The sequence below is a fragment of the Coregonus lavaretus genome, assembly GCF_964263955.1.
Source record: "Coregonus lavaretus genome assembly, contig: HAP1_SCAFFOLD_6620, whole genome shotgun sequence".
Taxonomy (NCBI): Eukaryota; Metazoa; Chordata; class Actinopteri; order Salmoniformes; family Salmonidae; genus Coregonus; species Coregonus lavaretus.
Window position 1 is genome coordinate 1 of NW_028162033.1, and position 20455 is coordinate 20455.

Consider the following 20455-nt stretch of genomic DNA (forward strand, 5'->3'; position numbering starts at 1 on the left):
AGAGAGAGAGAGAGAGAGAGAGAGAGAGAGAGAGAGAGAGAGAGAGATATATAAGCCTCTTATTAAAGCCTGCAAAGACTTGGCTCTAGTCACTCAGATAGAAAATCCAGTCTTATTCACATGGGGAGGTGAGGCTTTATACTTAAGCTATTATGATAGCTCCATTGTAAATCACTAGCGGACTGATGGAAAAGAGACCATTCTTCCAAAATCATTCATTCATTAGAAACACACAGGCTCCACTTTTCTGCGTGTTTGTGTGTTTACCGTTATAAAAGCTGTTCCACTCACCCTCTCCGCTGACTGCGCTGTCCCGAAGAAGATCGGGATAAACGCCAGCCAGATTATGCAGGTAGTGTACATGGTAAATCCAATTGGCTTGGCCTCGTTGAAGGTCTCCGGCACTCCCCTGGTCTTGATGGCGTAAACAGTGCATGTGACCATCAGTAGGATGGAGTAGCCCAAGGAGCAGATCAGGGACAGGTCGGAGATGTCGCACTTCAGCACGCCACGAGCCGCCGCCGGGTCCTGGGTCCGCTGCTCGCCGTAGTCCACGAAGGTGTGCGGCGGGTCCACGGCGAACCACACAAACACCCCCAGGAGCTGCACCGAGATCAGGGAGAAGGTGATGACCAGCTGGGAGGCCGGGGAGATGAACCGGGGGGCGCTGACGGACTTCTTCCCCTGCTCGAAGATGCGATGGATACGGTTGGTCTTGGTGAGGAGGGCCGCGTAGCTGAAGCACATCCCCAGACCCAGAAATATCCTCCGGAAGGAACACACGCCCACGTCGGGCGCCGCGATCATCAGGAAGGTGATGGCATAACACAGGAAAATGCCCGTCAACAGCACGTAGCTCATCTCGCGGCCGGACGCCCTGACGATGGGCGTTTCGTTGTAGCGGACAAAGGTGACGATAACGAAGGTGGTGGTGATGATGCCCAGCATTGAGATGAAGACGGGGATGACGGCCCAGGGCGAGTGCCACTCCAGCTTGATGATGGGGATGTTCTGGCAACCCGTTCGGTTGGCGTCTGGGCGCTGTTCGTAGGGACACAGTTCACAGCTGAACTCGCTGGCCTGGAAGTGGTAGCCCTCGCAGCGCTCGCAGTGCCAGCAGCACGGCACACCCTTCACGATCTTCTTCCTCTCACCCATCCGGCAGGGCACGCTACACACAGACGCAGGGAGGGACGGGTCGCCTGCCCGCCACTGCATGGCCTCTACCTGGGGTCATAAGGTCACAGGAGAGAGGAGAGAACCAATCAGAGGACAGATAGGTTGGGACTCAACAATGGTTTTGGTTCTAGAATGGTTGTTATTCTAGACTGTTTCTGGCTAAGGAATGTTCTGACTAGAATAGTTCTGACTGTGTAATAGCCTTCTTCAAAGCCTACTGTCATTAAAATGATTGTCCCTGCATAAACATTTCCCAAAGTGCAACTCACAAAGTAATTAGCCCAAGCAGAACTTCTTATCATGTCCCTTGTTTCACCTGCTAGGCATAAATCTAATAGAATTTAACTGGTGTAATCAGAGCTGGCACAGATTGGCCATCTGCATCAGTCTGATGCAGTGTGTGTGTAATAAACTGTTTATAACACAGCCCAGGGTGATGGGAACGGAGCTCCTCTCTCTATCTCTGAACACGCACACAAAGTACTGATCCAGCAGAACTAGAGGAAACTGGCTGGCTGGAGAAATCTAGAACTAGATTAAATTACCAATATTGGGTCAAACTACTCAGTCGTCAGAGGAGAAATTAAACCTGTCTGTATGTGTCGTTTCATTTTTGTATATTATTTCCCTTTAGTGCTATTATCTCTTCCAGTTTTTTTGTGGTAAAGCGATAGCCGGCCATGCTTGAATTATGAACGCTCAAAAACACATTAAGCCTGGCCATGAACCTTTTGGGGTATAATTGATAATTATAAAAAAAATACTTTAGGCCTCATTAAAGTTATCCCATAAAGCATTATGAACATGAAAGAAAAGCATGTCCAACGGCACAACTGATCCTAAGGGAAGAGATTTACCCCGAGAAGAAACAGTAACTTCCGCCACTTGGGTGAATCCTCTTTCAATTATTTGGATACTTATTTGTAACCTTGAATTCAAAACACTTGTTAAGGTGAAACAAAATGTATATGGAATAGGGCTATTCTGGCTCTAGTTCTCAGCAGCCAGCTGAGAGGGAATAGTATACTGTTGCTACCTCCCAGTCCAGCCAAGGTAAACAGATCAAAGAACAAAGAGAATGCACAAGAGACATTCAGTCATGGAAGAAAAGATAAGTTCAATAGACATTGAAATTCAGCATTTGAGCCTAACTTCCATTTGTCTCCAAGTCTCCAGTCTCCAAGTCTCCAGTCTCCAAGTCTCCAGTCTCCAAGTCTCCAGTCTCCAAGTCTCCAGTCCAGTCAATATAGCTTCTACTGTCCAAACGTATTCGCTTATACCGGAAAGTTGCACGCACGACTTGAGCAGATGGTTTAAAGATCCCTCAGAGAGTACAGCCCAACCGTGCCCCACCCTGTCTGTTCTAGGAGTCTGTGTGAGAACACGCTGCTCGTTTACCAAGTCATAACTCCTCCTGTGGCCTGTGTGTTTGTGTGTGTGTGTATCCATCCCTCCCTCCAGTGTTCCAGTGTTTATGTGTGTGTGTGTGTGTGTGTGTGTGTGTGTGTGCGGACGTGCATGTGCGGATGTTAACTATTCTTGTGGGGACCAGATGTCCCCACAAGAATAGTAAACGAACAAAAATTTGACCAACTGGGGACATTTTGTTGGTCCCCACAAGGTCAAATGCTATTTCTAGGTAGGTTTAAGGTTAGAATTAGTGTTAGGGTTAGAATTAGGTTTAGGGTTAGGGTTAGGAGCTACGGTTAGTTTTAGGGTTAGGGTTAGGAGCTAGGGTTAAGGTTAGGTTTTTGGGTTAAGGTTAGGGTTAGGGTAAGAGTACGGGTTAGGGTTAGGTTTAGGGTTAGGGGTTAGGGAAAATAGGATTTTGAATGGGACTGAATTGTGTGTCCCCACAAGGTTAGCTGTACAAGACTGTGTGTGTGTGTATTCCAATCAGTAACAGCTGAAAAACAAGTAGCTGCTCATTGAAATTCAAGCGCTGAGCAGTAACTCTATGCGTTCAGGAACACATCAACTACTCTGACATACAGTATGGTCATAGGACAAAAACCACTGGGACAAGATGGGACCCAAACATGACACAAAAACAAGTTTTGGATGATAACGAATTAATAAAAATCTGAAGTTTCAAGACTTGATCTTGAATAAATGCTGATATCTATACAATTTGCCTGATCTCAGAGCTGTTTGTGCTATCATCAAACATGTTGACATTATGGCACAAACAGAGCAGGGACCCGGCTATGTATGAATGCCTCTGAATGTGACACTATACGACAACACTAGATCACAAAAGATAGTATTGCTATTATGTTAGTCTCACATTTAGGTGTAGTTTGTTGGTCCAGGTGCCTATGACCTTGTACTCTCTGGTGGAGCGGTTGGTGCTCTGGTACTGGAAGATGTCGTAGCGTCCGGGGGCGTCGCCGTTCTCATTAAACACCACTGGAGTACCGGCACTTCCTGGAAGGCAGAGAAAGTGAAGAATTAACAAGATGACACACTGTGTATCATTCATCACACAGAAAGCTAATTTACCATTCTGTAAGATTGTACAATATCATTGTAGTTCTGCATTTTCACAGAAACACACGATTTAGTCAAACACAAAAAAAAAATGTTCTAACTTATATATACACACCTTAACGATTATTACACATGCTTGGGTATTACCTACTGTATGTTGTAAGTATGGTTTAAGGTTGTTATTCTGTTTCTTACAAAGTGGGAATCTTTTTCAGAAGTTCATTCAGTAGTCTTGTGTCTACCTGTCACCCTAATGAGCCGGGCTCAGATTTCACACATATTAATTATGCAGAAAATGTGTGTATGTATGTGTGTGCGTCCATGCGTGTGTGTGTGTGTGCGTGTGTGAGTGCGTGCGTAAACAACCTCTACCTCCCCGGGTGCAAAGTGTTTCACAGATAGGCTTTCTTTCTCCATCGATTATGCTAAACTCACAGCCCCCTCATCCATTCTCTCTCTCTCTTCCTCTCCCTCCCTCTCACCCTCCCTCTCTCTCTCTGGTTCTTTCTCCTCTTATGAAGCGTTGAAATCCAATATTTCAGCGTGGCAGCAGCGCGGGTTGAGAATCTGGCCATCAAAGCAGTAATGTAATTACAAACATACATCTTAAAAGAGCTGTTCATTACTGACATTCCTACAGAAAGCTGTTCATCATGGCAACGGTGGATGTATCATATCTGATAGAACGAAAGGGAGAGTTGCCAGGAGAGACAGAGTGAGAAAGGGAGTGAGAGAGATACTAGGAGAATAAGAAAGAAATGGAAAGTTCTCTCTCTCTCTATTTCACTCTCTCTCTCTGTGCATGGCCAGTGGTAATGAATGAGAAGAATTCCAGAGAACTCTGGGTAAACCATTATCCCTCTATCTTTAATCTGCCTTCACACAGCCGCCCGGCCCGACGCTACTCACACACACAGACACACACACGGACACAAACACATACACACAGCCCCGCCCACCAAAATTCAAAGACACTAGACACCGCCACTCGCTGCTTGCTCCTGTCTGCCTATCTGTTTGTCTGTCTCCTCCTGCCTTCCATAATTACAACAGAGAGAGAAGTGTCCAGACTGCTTGTTGACTCATTTGTCTAATTTTAGTATTTGGCTAGTAGTGCAACACAGCTCCCTATATATCAGGACTACACAGGGCGTCATTGGGCTTTGGTCCAAAGTAGTGCACTACATAGGGAATAAGGTGCTATGTGAGATGCTGCCGCAGTAACACACACACACAAACACAAACACACACACAAACACGTGAGTCCACTAAGATAGCCCTCTGGTTGATGCTACAGAGAAGCAGAACACTGATAATATCATACTATCAGTGAGTGGGAACAACTTCTTCTCCGTGCATCCCTTGCTTAGCACAACAGCGGGGGAACATGCATTGCAAATGGGAGAGGACTCCATCTCATCAGTGTGGAAATGAATCATGGCACAGCCTCAGGAAGTATTTCTGCCTTTCAAATTGGTGTTAATATATGGCCCAATACTGCTCACTGTTCCCTGTCCAACCAATGAGGCCGATTATGCAGACACGACTGATGCAAGTTGCACATGCACACATACACAAATATACGCACACACACACTTAAACGCACGCAAACATGCACAGATACACACAAACACATCTTCATACTCACGTCCTCTCTGGAAACAGCCTGTCCCAAACCATATTAGCTACTCTGATGACGATTACTGGATACAACCAAGCTGACTAATATAATTGTTCAGTATGTGCCTTATAAGGGCAATTTGACCACAGCAGTACAAGTCAGTGAAGCATGGTTCCTCAGCCATTTCTGAAAGTAGTAACATGGAGATATCGACATTTAAATGTCACACTATTCTGCATCGTTAACCATGACCTTCACTGTGTCAGTGTAAGCAACAACATTTAACCTTCTTTCCCACAACATACACACACACACACGACAAACCTCAAACTCACCCCTCAGTGGGTAGCCCTAACAACCATTCAACACATCAAAGTCCTTTCATCGACCTCACCCTCATTGGTCTTTATAGTACATCTCACATGACCAGACACCTCCCCCAAGGAGAATGGGGTTAGAGGCCCTTTAATCGACACACAGGTCTTCAGCTAGGTCCCAGCTATGTAACTGGATAAGTAAGAGCAGGCTGAGGTATACCTTTCACCCAGCAGACCCAAACAGTCCAAAACCGCCAACTGATCTGTCTAGTGGTGGGCTATGGTGAGATGAGACCAAGGCTCAGAGCTGAAGTAGGGAGTAGGGAATTTCAGATTGAAGACATTCAGACATTAGGGCTTATGTTTGGTCTGAGATGAGCTTGGCTTTCTGCTGTGTAGTTTGTGGGTAGAGAGAATGGATTCTAGGTAAGTTATACTCCTACTAAAAGGCAGGGATACAAATCCCTGAAGATACAGTTGCAAGGCATAGGTCTAGGATCAGCTTACTCTCTTCTAATCCTAACCTAAACCATTAAGGGGAGAAAGTCGAAACTGACCTAAGATCAGTATCTGGAGGCAACATCCTCCTAATCTGAGATAAACACTAAATACCCTGCCAACAGCTCTTCCCTGTGGATCTCAGAGAGAGAGAGAGCGAGAGAGCGAGAGAGCGAGAGAGAGAGAGAGAGAGAGAGAGAGAGAGAGAGAGAGAGAGAGAGAGAGAGAGAGAGAGAGAGAGAGAGAGAGAGATTTAGGCTGGGTAAAATCTCTGATGGGGGAGAATACAGGAAAGGAGAGAGGGACCGGCTGAACAAGCGTTGCAGGCTTCAAAGGTCTCCCCACTCCCCATCGTGACAGAAACAGAGAAGAGGGAGTGTTTTGATAGGCCTGATGCAGAAACCACCCTGCAACCCAGATTAATAAAACATAACATAGAGGAAGGAGCTGAGAGGAGGAGCGAGAGTGACTGAGTGGCGGGGCTGCCAGCAGTGTGAGCCATACATCTATACTCCTAATGGGGGAGACAACACACACACATGCATGTACGCAAAGAAGCATGCACATACTCACACACACGCAGGAACACACACACACAAACACACAAATACATTAATGCACATACACGCACACACAGGCCCCCAGTAATGAGGACACATCTTCTCTCCGTCCTTCTCTTTATTTTTCCTCCATCCCTCTATCCCTCCATCCCTCTATCCCTCCATCCCTCTATCCCTCCATCCCTCTATCCCAGACTAAACGGTTACCTCAGGGGAGGCTTTACTATAATAACTCAACTCCCTCCTCCTCCTAAACATTTACTGTTGATCCTCCCTTTTTCTCCTCCCTCACTCTCTCTTGTTCTTTATCTCTCTTTTATCTCCTCTCTTTCTCTTGTCTTCATATGTATCTCTTCTTTATCTCCCTCGCTCCCACCCATCCTTGCTCCCACCCCCCTCTTCTCTCCTATAAGACATATGCATTAGCCTAATAATTCACTTGATTGTGATCCATTACTTACATGCTTCTGGCATATAGAAGCCTTTCTTCGCTGTACCCTAACCCTCCATCCACCCTGCAGTAATCATGTGGGTAGCAGTTCCATACAGTTAATCTGGTGAGGGATAACATCCACAGGGTTTATAATGAGATTAGTGCTTCTTGGCTCAACAAGGCAGCTGATTATAATGATTATTAAACTGCCAGAAACCCGTGACACATAGTTTATCAGGATGTGGAAGCAGGAGCCAGAGCCAGCCTTTTGTTGTGTTTCACAGTGGAAGGGAGCACAGAGGCTGTGTAGCCATTAGTAATGTGCCATTGGAGGTTAGAGGTGGGCGGGTGAGTTGGCTAATGAAATAATGGATATAATGAAGATATGTTATTTTTCTACTCTAAACTCGACGGCAAGAGTCCTCAAGCAACCTAAGATGTTTGGCCTCATGATCTCGGAATGCTTTAGATACTTTAGATTTGTCAGTTGGTCTAAGATTTGATTTGATCATTCGCCCTTCTTTTTAAAAAAAATTCCTAGTTAGTCATTAGCAGTTCTTGCCTGCCTCGGGCAAGTTTCAAAACCATCCAAACCTTTAACACCCTCCTTTCTACTGCATCTCTAAGCCCTACTATCAGTAGGCCAAGGGAAGACATTTCATCACAGAGTTATGATACACTGTAGCTGATGGGAAGAAAACACATTTTTTGGAGGGGGTCCAAATTAAGTGGCCCTCAGTCTGAACTTGACAAAAGCCTCCCGTTCCTGTTGACTTCTCCTCTTCCTCTCTTTCCTCTAAAGAGAATCTCTTTTGATTATCTTCCCCAGAACAGAGCAGAGCGAGTGAGGGAGGGAGGGAGGTAGAAAAAGGGGGGAGAGAGAGAGAGGGAGAGAGAGAGAGGGTGAGAGAGAGAGAGGGAGAGGGAGAGGGAGAGAGAGAGAAGGAGGGAGAGCGAGCGAGAACGAGAGAGAGAAAAAGAAAGAGGGGCAGGGAGGGAGGGAGGGAGGGAGGGAGAAAAAGGGGGGAGAGAGAGAGAGAGAGGGAGAGGGTGAGAGAGAGAGGGAGAGGGAGAGAGCGAGAAGGAGGGAGGGAGTAGGTTGTCCTAGAGCAGTATTGTTAGTGTGCATAATGAAAGAGAGAAGGCATCAGCGCGTATCCAGGAGGCTAGAGACCAGCTGCCATAGCAGATATACCTCCTCTGTTCACTGACTTTAGCAGACACACATGCACACACATACACACGACAAAACTCTCATAGGCTGATGAGGCAATGCCGCATTTCTCAAGAAACCGACACGGCAGACAGACAAACTCCCTCCAAAACTCCTTTGTCTCCACTAAGGCTTAATGGACATGCTGATTTCATTACGGTGTGACTGTGGCAGAGGAGAGAGAGAGAGAGAAAGATCTCTGCAGGTCCATAAACCTGGTGTTGTCAGTTATGTCTAATGCCAGCATTATATCCTACATTAGAGTGAATAAAATGATGCATGTACAATCACCGCCGCCTCCGGCTTAAAGTTCTATTAATCCTCCAATGGCTATCTGATAGCTTCTGGTCATCTGGGCTGAGGAAGTGTTCAGTGTGTGGCGGCCCGGCAGGCAAGCGGCAGACTGAGAGCAATGTCTTAAGTCGCCGAAACAGCTGTCTGAGATTTCTGGCTTATTGAACTTATCTCCAGGTATCGATTGCTCTTTTAACGTCGTGAGTGGGGACAGCGGTAGGCTACGCACGCACACACACAGACACACAGGCAGACAGAGGTACAGGGGGATCTTTTGTGCAAAGCACAGAGAAGGAATAGGAGACTGGAGATGCATGTCAGAACATGGAAAGACTTTAGTACACTCTCTCTCTCTCTCTCTCTCTCTCTCAGAAATGATGTCTTCATGGCTCTGAACTAAACACACTCTGCTCGGTTATCCTGCAGAAAATTAACATAATAACACTGAGATCAGAGGTGATGTGAAGCTCATTCTAGCTTATATATGAATACGATTGAGATTTTATTTGACTTGACCTACAGGTCATAACAACCTTACACACATCACTGTATATCTCTCTTCTTACTCTCTCCATCCTCCTCTCTCCCTCTCTCTTCCCTCTAACTATCATCTAGTCGTTATTCCTTGCTAATTAGCCCGGGCTGGTTCCCGTAGAGAAGGCGTCCATCTTGTCCTGAGCAGTCAGAGCTAGAGCAGCTAGTCCTGTGGAGATGGGCTGTAATGAGATAGCTCTGTCTAGCATGGCCGTGTCCTCTCCTCACAGCTGTCCACACACACACATACTGACTCCACGGTTCCACGGCTCAGGGCCTAATTATTTTGGCTCCGCTGCCCTCTCCATAGAAGGGTAATGGAGAGCCTCGTGGAGGGTGGCCCCGACCAAGACCACAATATGGTCGAAATATAGGAGCTGGCACTAGCTCAATAAATAACTTTTTGGTAGAGTAGGAAAAAGTGGATATTGTTCTCTTTCTCTGCCCGAGTTCTTTGTCCAGCGTCCTGTGCTTTGTGGATGAGGATAAAATACTGTTATACAGGATGCTAAGATTGAGACACACTACACTGTGAATTTTCATTTCCAGCGAACATAGCACTACTATGAGGGTTAGTAGATGGATCAATACAGTCAATATCCTCATCAGTGTTCTAAACTAGAAGTGCGAAGCAGTCCTTTGTGTACGTTTTTTTGTCTCTTCACTAAACCGGTGTATTCTCACTCCACACTGTCAGGGACAGGGTAGTTAATAAAGGATCTTAACAACACATTAATGCCATTCAACCACACTCTACAGACATAGCTAGGAACAATAGATATGATATTGGCTTGATGTTCAACACTGAACACGGATGAAAGCTCTCTGCTTGTATCACTATGACTCATTTGACAGATAACACTGAAGTGCAGAGGAGAAAAGAGGAGGAAAAAACCACACTTCCATCTCTCCAGCCGCCCATTGGAGATTTCTGGGAGATTTCCTGAAAATTTTCTAAAAGTTTTTTGCAGTTTTAGTTGAATGTATTTCCTCAAAGTTTTACCCCAGTGTGAAAGTGAAAGTACAGGCTGTAAGGCATTTTTATTCCTTCCTTCCCACGCACAGAACTACAATTAAGGTTTCTCATAGACTGAAAAGGAGGGGACCTTGGACATATTTCCAGGAATAAAAGGTAAGAGATGAACATTAATGGACTTTATCAAGCTATTCATTAGACCGCCGGAGGATTCATAGAGGACAATGGAGGTGACCTGGGTAGTGGGAGGCATTATGTATCATGTAACACCACTGGGCTCTATTTTAACAAACCTAACGCAATGGTAAATCTAATCGCAGGTTGTAGCGCTATAGGTTCAGGGGTGTGTCAGAAATATTTTTGCTATTTTCACTATCACAATTATTGGCACACTTGCTGGCGTTGGCGCACAAGGACTGGTTTTTTATGAGTAAACAAGTTGTGGGTGTGTGGAGGCTTGGCCCCTAACTGGCCAATCAGAACGTGCTCCATGGCAAAATATGTCGTTGTTTCAAGTTGTGTTTTTACAGTCTTTTATGTATTGCCTTGGAATCAATTCCAATTCCAATGTTAGTCCGTTATAGTTTATTAAATGGATTACAGAAACAAAATAAAATGTAGACCTATCTTGGCTAAATACATTAACTTGAACCCATTTGCAGTCCACACTGTTCTAATTGCATGGCTTCAGTAGCATTTACACTGATATAGGGGCTAGGCCTAATGTAAATTGCATTATGGCTGAGCATGGACATGCCAAACATTGTCAATAAGCAAGATTACATTCATTATTGACAAGGTCTAAACAGAGAACTAATAATTCTAAATCACATTAAACAACAACATGTTTTAAATAGTCAAATTTACAGACACCATAATTTCTCCCCATGGGCATATAATATTAAAATGACGCAGATTATGGAGGGTTTTACGCACATCCAAACTTTTGACAGTAGCTGGACAAAGATTCAATAAATAGAAAGTTAGAATGTCTACTCACCGTTAACTCTCCCAAATAGGCCTATGTTTTATGAACATAATCGGAACCATTTTACAGAGCAGATCGCATTCACACATCAGAAGTTGCATTGCAAACGCGCCACGGACGTTGTCGGCATAAAACCAGGAAGGTGAATAATTCTAATACGTTTGGTTGTAATACAATTTTACGGAAAACAAAAAATCCGTTTTTTTTTCTAACAACAAAAACAAGAAATACATGTAAATGTAATGATATCATAAAATCGACAGGATAAAAAAAGACACACATCGCTGTTGAACCAGCCTTCGTTATAGTAGGCCTAAGGGAGGGCTTGGGTTTTGAACCTATAAAACAAGCCATTTTTACAGGAGAGATAACTTCTAAATACGAGGTTCACCGGTATTCACAGAGGTTCTCATCTCTCGTTTCATGATGGATATGGATACGTAGCCTACACCATGGAGGGGGTTTTACACACGTCCAAAACGGGACTTGTACGGCTGAAATAATGTGGGCCTGCCTACAATGCATAGATAAAAAGGGAATGTCAGCTCACTGTTTTACTCCTCTCAAACTTGCTATTTTAATAAAGCTTTGGTGATTAAGATTCATTTCCAAGCGGTCTCAGTGTCACGATCGTCAAACAGAGATGAGGACCAAGGCGCAGCGTTGCAGGCAAACATACTCTTTAATTAGAGACACGATCAAAAATAACAAACGATACGTGACAGTTCACGGTCTAACATAAACAGACTTGAAACAAAATCCCACAAACACGAATGAAAAACAGACTGTATAAATATGGCTCCCAATCAGAGACAGCCAGCAACACCTGACACTCGTTGCCTCTGATTGGGAGCCACTCTGGCCAACATAGAAATAGCACCCATAGAAACAAAAACACATTGATCTACACACCCTGGCTCAACATAACAGTGTCCCCAGAGCCAGGGCGTGACAGTACCCCCCCCTAAAGGCGCGGACTCCGACCGCGTCAACCAAATACCACAGGGGAGGGACCGGGTGGGCACTCCGCCTAGGCGGCGGATCCGGCTCCGGGCCTGATCCCCGCTCCCTCTCCAACCCCCCAAAGTACCCCTGGTCCGGTCTGGCCCCGCTGGCCGGAGCTGGACTGCACACTGATGGAGCGGATTGCTCTAGCTCCGGCGTAAAACATCTGACCAGTGCCGAACCAGGCACCAGTGGAACAGGCACGGGCCGTGCCGGACTGACGACGCCCACCACTGGCTTGGTGTGGAGAACAGGCACGGGCCGTGCTGGACTGACAACACACACCACTGGCTTGGTGTGAGGAGCAGGAGTGAGCCGAACCGGGCTGACGAAACGCACCACTGACTTGGTGCGGGGAGCAGGAACGGGCCGAGCCGGGCTGACGAAGCGCACCACTGACTTGGTGCGGGGAGCAGGAACGGGCCGAGCCGGGCTGACGAAGCGCACCACTGACTTGGTGCGGGGAGCAGGAACGGGCCGAGCCGGGCTGACGAAGCGCACCACTGACTTGGTGCGGGGAGCAGGAACGGGCCGAGCCGGGCTGACGAAGCGCACCACTGACTTGGTGCGGGGAGCAGGAACGGGCCGAGCCGGGCTGACGAAGCGCACCACTGACTTGGTGCGGGGAGCAGGAACGGGCCGAGCCGGGCTGACGAAGCGCACCACTGACTTGGTGCGGAGAGCAGGAACGGGCCGAGCCGGGCTGACGAAGCGCACCACTGACTTGGTGCGGGGAGCAGGAACAGACCGGACCGTACTGGGGACACACACCACTGGCCCTACACCGGGATCTGGAATGGGCCGGACCGGACTGGTAACACACCCCAGTACCTCTCGCCGTGCCTCTACACCTTCCATCCCCTCTTCGACCAGTGGCCCCCGTAACCTGTCGGCCTCCTCTGCCAACCCGCTGGACCGCTCTATCGCGGCCTCCTGCTGCCCCGACGTCGTGAGCCCCCCCCTAAAAATGTTCTGGGGGTCTCTCTTCCCCGTGGGCCAGGCCTCTATAGTTCTCGCCCAACTCTCGCTCTTCTACTTCCAACTCCCGCTATTCAGCTCCTCAATTGGCTTGACCCAGTCGAAGCTCTTCCTCCACTGTTCCCAAGTCCACCCTCTCTGCTCTTCACTCGGCTTGACCCAGTCGAGGCTGCCACGGAGATCTGCTAGGGATTTCCCTGGCGATGGCTTCCGCGACTCGCAGCTTGGTCCAGTTTTGGTGGGATTTTCTGTCACGATCGTCAAACAGAGATGAGGACCAAGGCGCAGCGTTGCAGGCAAACATACTCTTTAATTAGAGACACGATCAAAAATAACAAACGATACGTGACAGTTCACGGTCTAACATAAACAGACTTGAAACAAAATCCCACAAACACGAATGAAAAACAGACTGTATAAATATGGCTCCCAATCAGAGACAGCCAGCAACACCTGACACTCGTTGCCTCTGATTGGGAGCCACTCTGGCCAACATAGAAATAGCACCCATAGAAACAAAAACACATTGATCTACACACCCTGGCTCAACATAACAGTGTCCCCAGAGCCAGGGCGTGACACTCAGGAGCCAAACCCTTTATTGACTACTTCACGATTGCATTGAACAGACAAAAAAAAGCCTTCATTGAGAGGAGGGGAGGCATGGTTTTTAATCAAATAAATCTAAATGGGAAAAAACATACTTTTTTGGTTTCTAAATACTAAATAAGTATTCAGGCACCAAAAGCACATTAGGCTACTCTTGCTCAATGTGCATATGGGCAGTGTGCGTCATAGCTGGATAGACTGCGTTTCTGCTGTCTAAATTCATGCCATAACCAACTGCGTTACTGCTAAAACCTACATTTACTTCAGCTGCTCATTGAAAACGGAGTCACAATAGCCCAACAGCAACTGAAATGAGATTTCCTCTGCCAATAACAGTCCCTAAATGCGTTACTTTACAGAGTGTTGTCACAATGACTTACAGTACTAGAGGGGATGTTGTTGGTAGGCAACAACAGAACAGGACATTCTAGATAAAAGAACTAGATGAGTTGAGATGATGAAAGAGACAGTAGTCTGTTTGATATCTTGCTTGCATTCTGAGTCAATCCATCCATGGTGATGACTGATGATGGACCAGGATGAAAAGGAGAGAGAAACAGAAAAGAGCAACAAAAACAGGGAAAACATCATCAACATTGAGCCAAATCTGAAGTGTCATGTTTTTGGTCAAAGAAAATAGGATCTGCAGCATGCCTATGCGTATGAATAAAACTATGCAAACTCATCTAGTGGCCTCTAGACAGAATCAAGTGACAACACAACATCTGAAGTGGGCTGCTTAATAAGTCAGTGCTCGACATGAGACAAAACATGCGTCCTAAATGACACCCTATTCCCTATGTAGTGCACTACTTTATAGGGAATGCACTATATAGGGAATAGGGTGCCATTCGGGGCACAACCAGAATGTCCTTTAGATCACTGTGGAGACAATAGAGGGTGTGGAGACTCAAGCTGAACAGAACAGAAGAAGAGGTATCAGATGCAGTCTGCACGGTGTAGCGTGTGATTGCTGCTACAGGCACTGTTCCTTATTGTCTTTCTTCCCCTGGATCTGCAATGCACCACCATATGCGTGTGTGTATGAGAGGGAAAACAAGAGAGATATGGAGGGAGAGGGGAGAAGTGGAGAGATGGAGGGAGGGAGAGACAGATGGAGAGAGAAAAGTAGGGGAGAAAAGGAGAGTGAAAAGAGAGATAATGAGAAGATAAAGGAGAGAGGGAGTGGGAAAGAGAGACGGAGGGGAGGGGAGGGAGGGAGGGAGGGATAGAGCTAGGAAGTGTGTGAGCAGGAAGGTGCTCTCTCCATCAGCATGAGTTTCTGTCACAGTCAGAGAGCACATCGATAACACCTGAACACTGTAGGGATATACACACACACACACATACACACACACACACACTTGGGGTCAATGGAGGGGTCATCCAAGTGTCCAATCTCATGCTGCTGAGAAAGGTTAGATCTGGCAGGGTTCCGTGGGGAAAGATCGTTAATAAGTGCACCGGCCAGTGTGTGTGTGTGTGTGTGCGTGTGTGCATGTGTGTGTGTGTCTGCATGAGATATCTCCACACCTGGTGTGTGTTTTCCCTAGATCGTTCTGAAACCTCACTACTGAATTAGGCTCTTCCTCTCTGTCAAGACAAAAGGCGCTGGATTGATTTTCCGCCTGTGTCGGTAAGCAGGGGGATCGGGCCTATCAGCTCAGCACAGCTCCTCTAAGTTGCATTTGATTGGTATGGATCCCTGGCCCCTGCTGCAGCCATGTCAAGGGCACTGTGGATGGTCCGTCTCAATAGAAGTGTGCTCTATTGACATACACTGACTTAAACTCTCTCGTCTTGCCGTCTCTCGCTCGCTAGCTCGCTCACGAACGCACACACACACACACATACAGTCTGTAACTTTATCCAATAACAGCCCTAACCTTGCTATGCCAGACATTATGTACTATAAGAGCCTGTAGCTGAAGAACACAAAACAACATAAGTCTACAACATCATCAACATCAGTCCCCAGCAGAAAACACATTCACTCCTCTGGCGTTATTATTATTAACCTCCTGTTGAACTCCAGAGGGGCAGAAATCGATACCAACACAACATGTTGCTTCTCCGTGTAGTCAGCTTGAAAACAAACACGTCAAGTATTCCCAGGCCTGTTGAAGACTAGATACTAGATGTAAACAACATCAACAGCCCTACGGCAATTTATCTTGTGCCTCTCGGCATTGAAAAACCAGCAGCATTCAATAGACAGAAGATTTACTGATCTCTAGTAAGTAGTCTGGTAAAGTGCCGTTTGTCAGGCCTGCTCTCTGCTCCATGCCCTTCTACATTCATCTCAATCAAGTGGGCAGTGACATTTTGCTCTATTAAGGGAGGTTACTGTCTTAAATGGTGGTGAAGTACTATGTGACCTGTGTCTTTAGTATTCAACAGGGCTAGAATGGCCATAGTAGGACTTGAACCTGCAATCTTGTGTTTATCAGCCCAATACCTTTGCTATCACTGCCAAGAGGTCCAAACCCTCGCCGATAAGTTGCAGGTGCTGTACTAGCTATGGATGCTACAGTATTTACAATGCCATGTGAATTTTGCTTAAGCCACTGGAGTGTAAAGTGTTGTTCAGTGTTTGTGAGTGGACGACACCGCCACTGTATGAATACATTTATTACCTAATGCTCTTACAGTCTTTAAAACTGCCTCGTGGGCTAATTATTCATTTTAGAGAGGAATTCTCATGCAGTAATTCTAATACAGGCAAGACTCGCTGATCGATCAACACAACTGATGCAAATCACAGGAGTTGAATGGAACATAACAAATGAATATGCAGCGAGATAAATAAATATAGCCATAACAAAAAGAAGCAGAAAGTACATATTCAAATGAACTGTCTAATGTTATTTAGAGCTATATCAATTGTTTTTGCCCATTTATGCTCTTCGGAGGCCGAGAGGGACAAAACAGTCAAATAAGCACAACACTCATGAAAACAAGTTTAAAGCATTACTGAGTCTCAAGTCAAGCTCCAAGTTAATCACCATCTGCAGCAAGCACAAAGCGTTGTAAACTATGTTAGGAGAAGTGGATGGATATTCCATGGCACCACTAGTTAAAAAGCTGAACTACATAACATATAGAATATTATGTATACAAAATAATGTACAGAATAGATTCATGGAGTATGGCCATTAGCAGGTGAAGGAAGCAGGATAAGTTAGGATAATTAGTTGAGAAATATGAAGAGAGCAGTAGTATTAGTATTAGTAGTATTATCCCTTTCACTGAGAGCCAGTAAAGGGAACTATCACTGAGAGGGAATAGCATGTGTAACCCTACGCACTCTGTGGGAGGACTGCTCTCAGAGAGGATGGATCATGGCTCATGGAGGACACTAGGGGGAAACAAGATGGGGCAAAACGTAAATCATTTCACTAACTACCTCATGAACTACAGTAACCCTGTAATCAAAGCTTAATGAATGTTCAAGATGTCCTCTGATTGGAGGGGGAGAAAGAAAAAGGAGTCATGGATAGGGTGGGTATGATGAGGGAGTGGTGTGTGACTCGAAGTTGAAGTTGATGTTGTGTATGTGGCTGAGCAGTGTGTGTGTGTGTGTGTGTGTGTGTGTGTGTGTGTGTGTGTGTGTGTGTGTGTGTGAGTGTGAGTGTGCGTGTGTGTGCGTCCGTGCTCCACTCACCATTAAAGTTGACAGCTCTGATATGGCTGAGTAGTTCCTTGCCGTCGATGTTGGTCATCTTTGGGCACAGGCCTGGGTATCCATAGCAGAGTTCCCTGTGCATCCGGTGTAGGGCATGGGCCATAGCATACACAGCATCCATCACAAACTGCACCTTCCCCTCCTGCTCGTAGCTCGAGTCCCGACCAACCTTCTCCAGACCTGGGAGAGTGGAGAGAGACAGACGGACAGTCAGCTACACTATGGAGGGAAACATCCAACTGTCTATTTGGCAAAGATGCAAAATGTATAACATTACATTATAATGGCATTTTCGTGAAAAAAACACTGACCTTGGTCCCACTGCTTTCACACAAACACAAACATCTGTCTGTACTGGGCATGTTGTTTTATTCAGTTGAGCACACACACAGTGACACACACAAACTGACACGCACACACACACGCACACACACACTGACACACGCGAGCACACACGTGCACACTCACTTTCTTTATAATGCAGTTGAATGTGTGCTTATGTAACTGATAGCATCATTAGCATAATTAGCTAATAAAGAGGCGAAAGCACAAACTCCTTCATGCATAAACATGAACATCTCTAATTGATTATGATGCCTTTCTACCATTTTCATCAAAGTTATTAAAGTGGAACTGCAACAGAAAATGGAAAAAGGGTTGATTTTCAGAAGCAACTAATTTGTATTGAATTCTTTCAGCTTTTAACTCAGCTTTTACTCAGTACAAGCCTTCGGGGGGGAAAAAAACAAAAAAATTGTAAATAAAAAACATGCCCGGGCTAGGTGAATTAACAAAAGTCTTCAATCAATAAGCGTGTCTGAGTGGAATACATAGGCTCAGGAGAAGGAAATCCAATTCAGTTTTATAGAAGCTTCCACACAGCAGGAAAGTCTCACGTGAAGGTGATGCATTAGTAGGAGCAGGACGGAGACACACACAGACACTGTGGTTACTAAAATAAACACTTTTGCTGGTCCATGCTTGTGATGATAAGAAGATCCGCCGACACTGTACTCTGTTCACAAAGGTTTATTATAACAAAGAGTTTACAGCATCGAATTTTGACAAACACCTGCAGATGTCTGGAGATAGCAACAGCCAAATCAATAATTCGCTATTCCTCCTCTCTGTTCAAGACATGGCATTATATCGTACATGGCCAGAGCATGACGTATTATGGTGTGATTCGAAAAAACCAATCCCTAGTCTTCTCTCCCTCACTCCCCATCTCCTCTCTCCATTAACATCAGTAATGCTTTCCAGATGTTACAACCAAGTAGAGCAAAGTTCATCTGTTACACAATTTTGTAAACGTCAGCACAATCCTAGACTCTTAAGATACTACATATTCCCCCCTTCGAGACTAATTAAGTCTCGAAAACAAAAAGAATAGGATTATGACAAATAACAATTCTTGCTCTTGAGTAACTTTAACAATAAACCAAAATTTATGGAGATTAAACACATGTTTATATAGACACATTTTTGTATGTAGTGTAAATACATTATTATGGAGTGTAAATAAATTGTTATGGAGTGTAAATAAATTGTCATGGAGTGTAAATGAATTGTCATGGAGTGTAAGAGCGAAAAACCTGTCTGGCAGCTTTCATTCCAAATATCCATCAGTCAGTCAAGACAGGAAAATTCTCTCACGGCCCCTCTGCCCTAGGCGACCACCTAAGTACTCCAGATCAATTCACACATCTTCATGAATACATTTTAAGCTATGATGCAATTGAATACATATGAAAACCCCAGCAAACAAAATACAATCAAAATGTCCACATTCAGGCTGGTCGACCCATCGGACCCTCCTGTGGATTCTCTCTGTCCTTGCCTAGACCCCATATCCCTAAACTTCAACGAAATAAACAAAAACATCTGAGGTCCCCACATGTACCCAACAACAGAAAACATAATTCTTCAAAAATTAATACAGAAAGAGTATAACACTGGAATATAGTCCACTACACTTCATCTCCTCCACAGTGTCGTCTTTCAATGCGACGTTGATGATGGAATCGGAACATTTCCACTCCTTCCTTGTTCCACTTCCTCCAGTCCATTCATATTGTCCATGTTTGAGTATTTGAGTCCCTCTACATATTCCCCCATATGCTTCTGGAAGAAAAGAAAATACCAAACAGTATCTTTTGCAAAACAACACATGCAAATTGAAACATCAATGTCAACTAAAAATGATATATAAAATGATATATAAAATGAATGACATTCCATTTCCCCCCTTTGATTCATCACAATAATATAATCGCTCCCCAATCAGATATTCCAAATTTCCTAGAGTTATTTCAACCCTAGTTTTCATAACCTTTTAGTCTGACTTTTTCCAATTTTATTTTTCTCAATCAATTTTTTTTTTTTTTTTTTTTTTTTTTCAAAAACCCATTTCACTGATTTATTCACAAAACTCCTTCCCATTGTCTGAGGATATTACATTGGGAAATTCCCACCTGCTTATGACTTCTTTACACAACAACTTTGCAACCGACTGAGCATCTTTTAGCTTAGTTGAACATCTTATGAACCTCTTGGTATATGAATGTAACCAAGAATAACAGTCACACATTATTTTTTAAACAGATTGTGCATCTGCCTATGACATAGTCAATCTATTCAAGAAAATATGGTTCCCAAAAACTCTACTCCTTTGTGATTTTTATCCTAATCTCCCATTTACAACATAAGCTAACCCATAGCTTACTAAATCATCATGCTTTCTCCAAAACAATAATTGATTGTTACTCTAACGATTTTTCTATTGTCTTCAAAACACTTGCTTTTGAAAGTCCTTCAATTTCTGGTTCAATCCCTTGGATTGCTTCATCTTTCAATGGATACTGATTCTTCCAAGGAGGTCTGGCTCCTCAACTTTCACCTCAATTGGGCTGATTTCACAAATCCAATATCAATACTACTTTGATATCTCAAACATTCTTGAACTTTTTTCAACATCTCTTCTTCCATAGATTCTCAATCCATCTTCACACTTCAAATAGATTCGTGTGTTATCCGTACAGCTTATGACTCTCCTTGTCCTTGAGGCAAAATCAT

General features: G+C 44.9%; 1 protein-coding gene across 1 annotated transcript; it reads right to left on the bottom strand.

The window, feature by feature from the left end:
• Positions 1 to 291: 291 nt before the first annotated feature.
• Positions 292 to 17742, bottom strand: LOC311119705 (metabotropic glutamate receptor 8-like; the record flags this gene model as incomplete). Its single annotated transcript, XM_084194369.1, has 5 exons — positions 292 to 1227; positions 3467 to 3606; positions 17003 to 17053; positions 17360 to 17560; positions 17736 to 17742. Coding segments are annotated over 5 exons (1335 nt in total), but the record flags the coding sequence as incomplete, so codon positions are not given.
• Positions 17743 to 20455: the final 2713 nt, after the last annotated feature.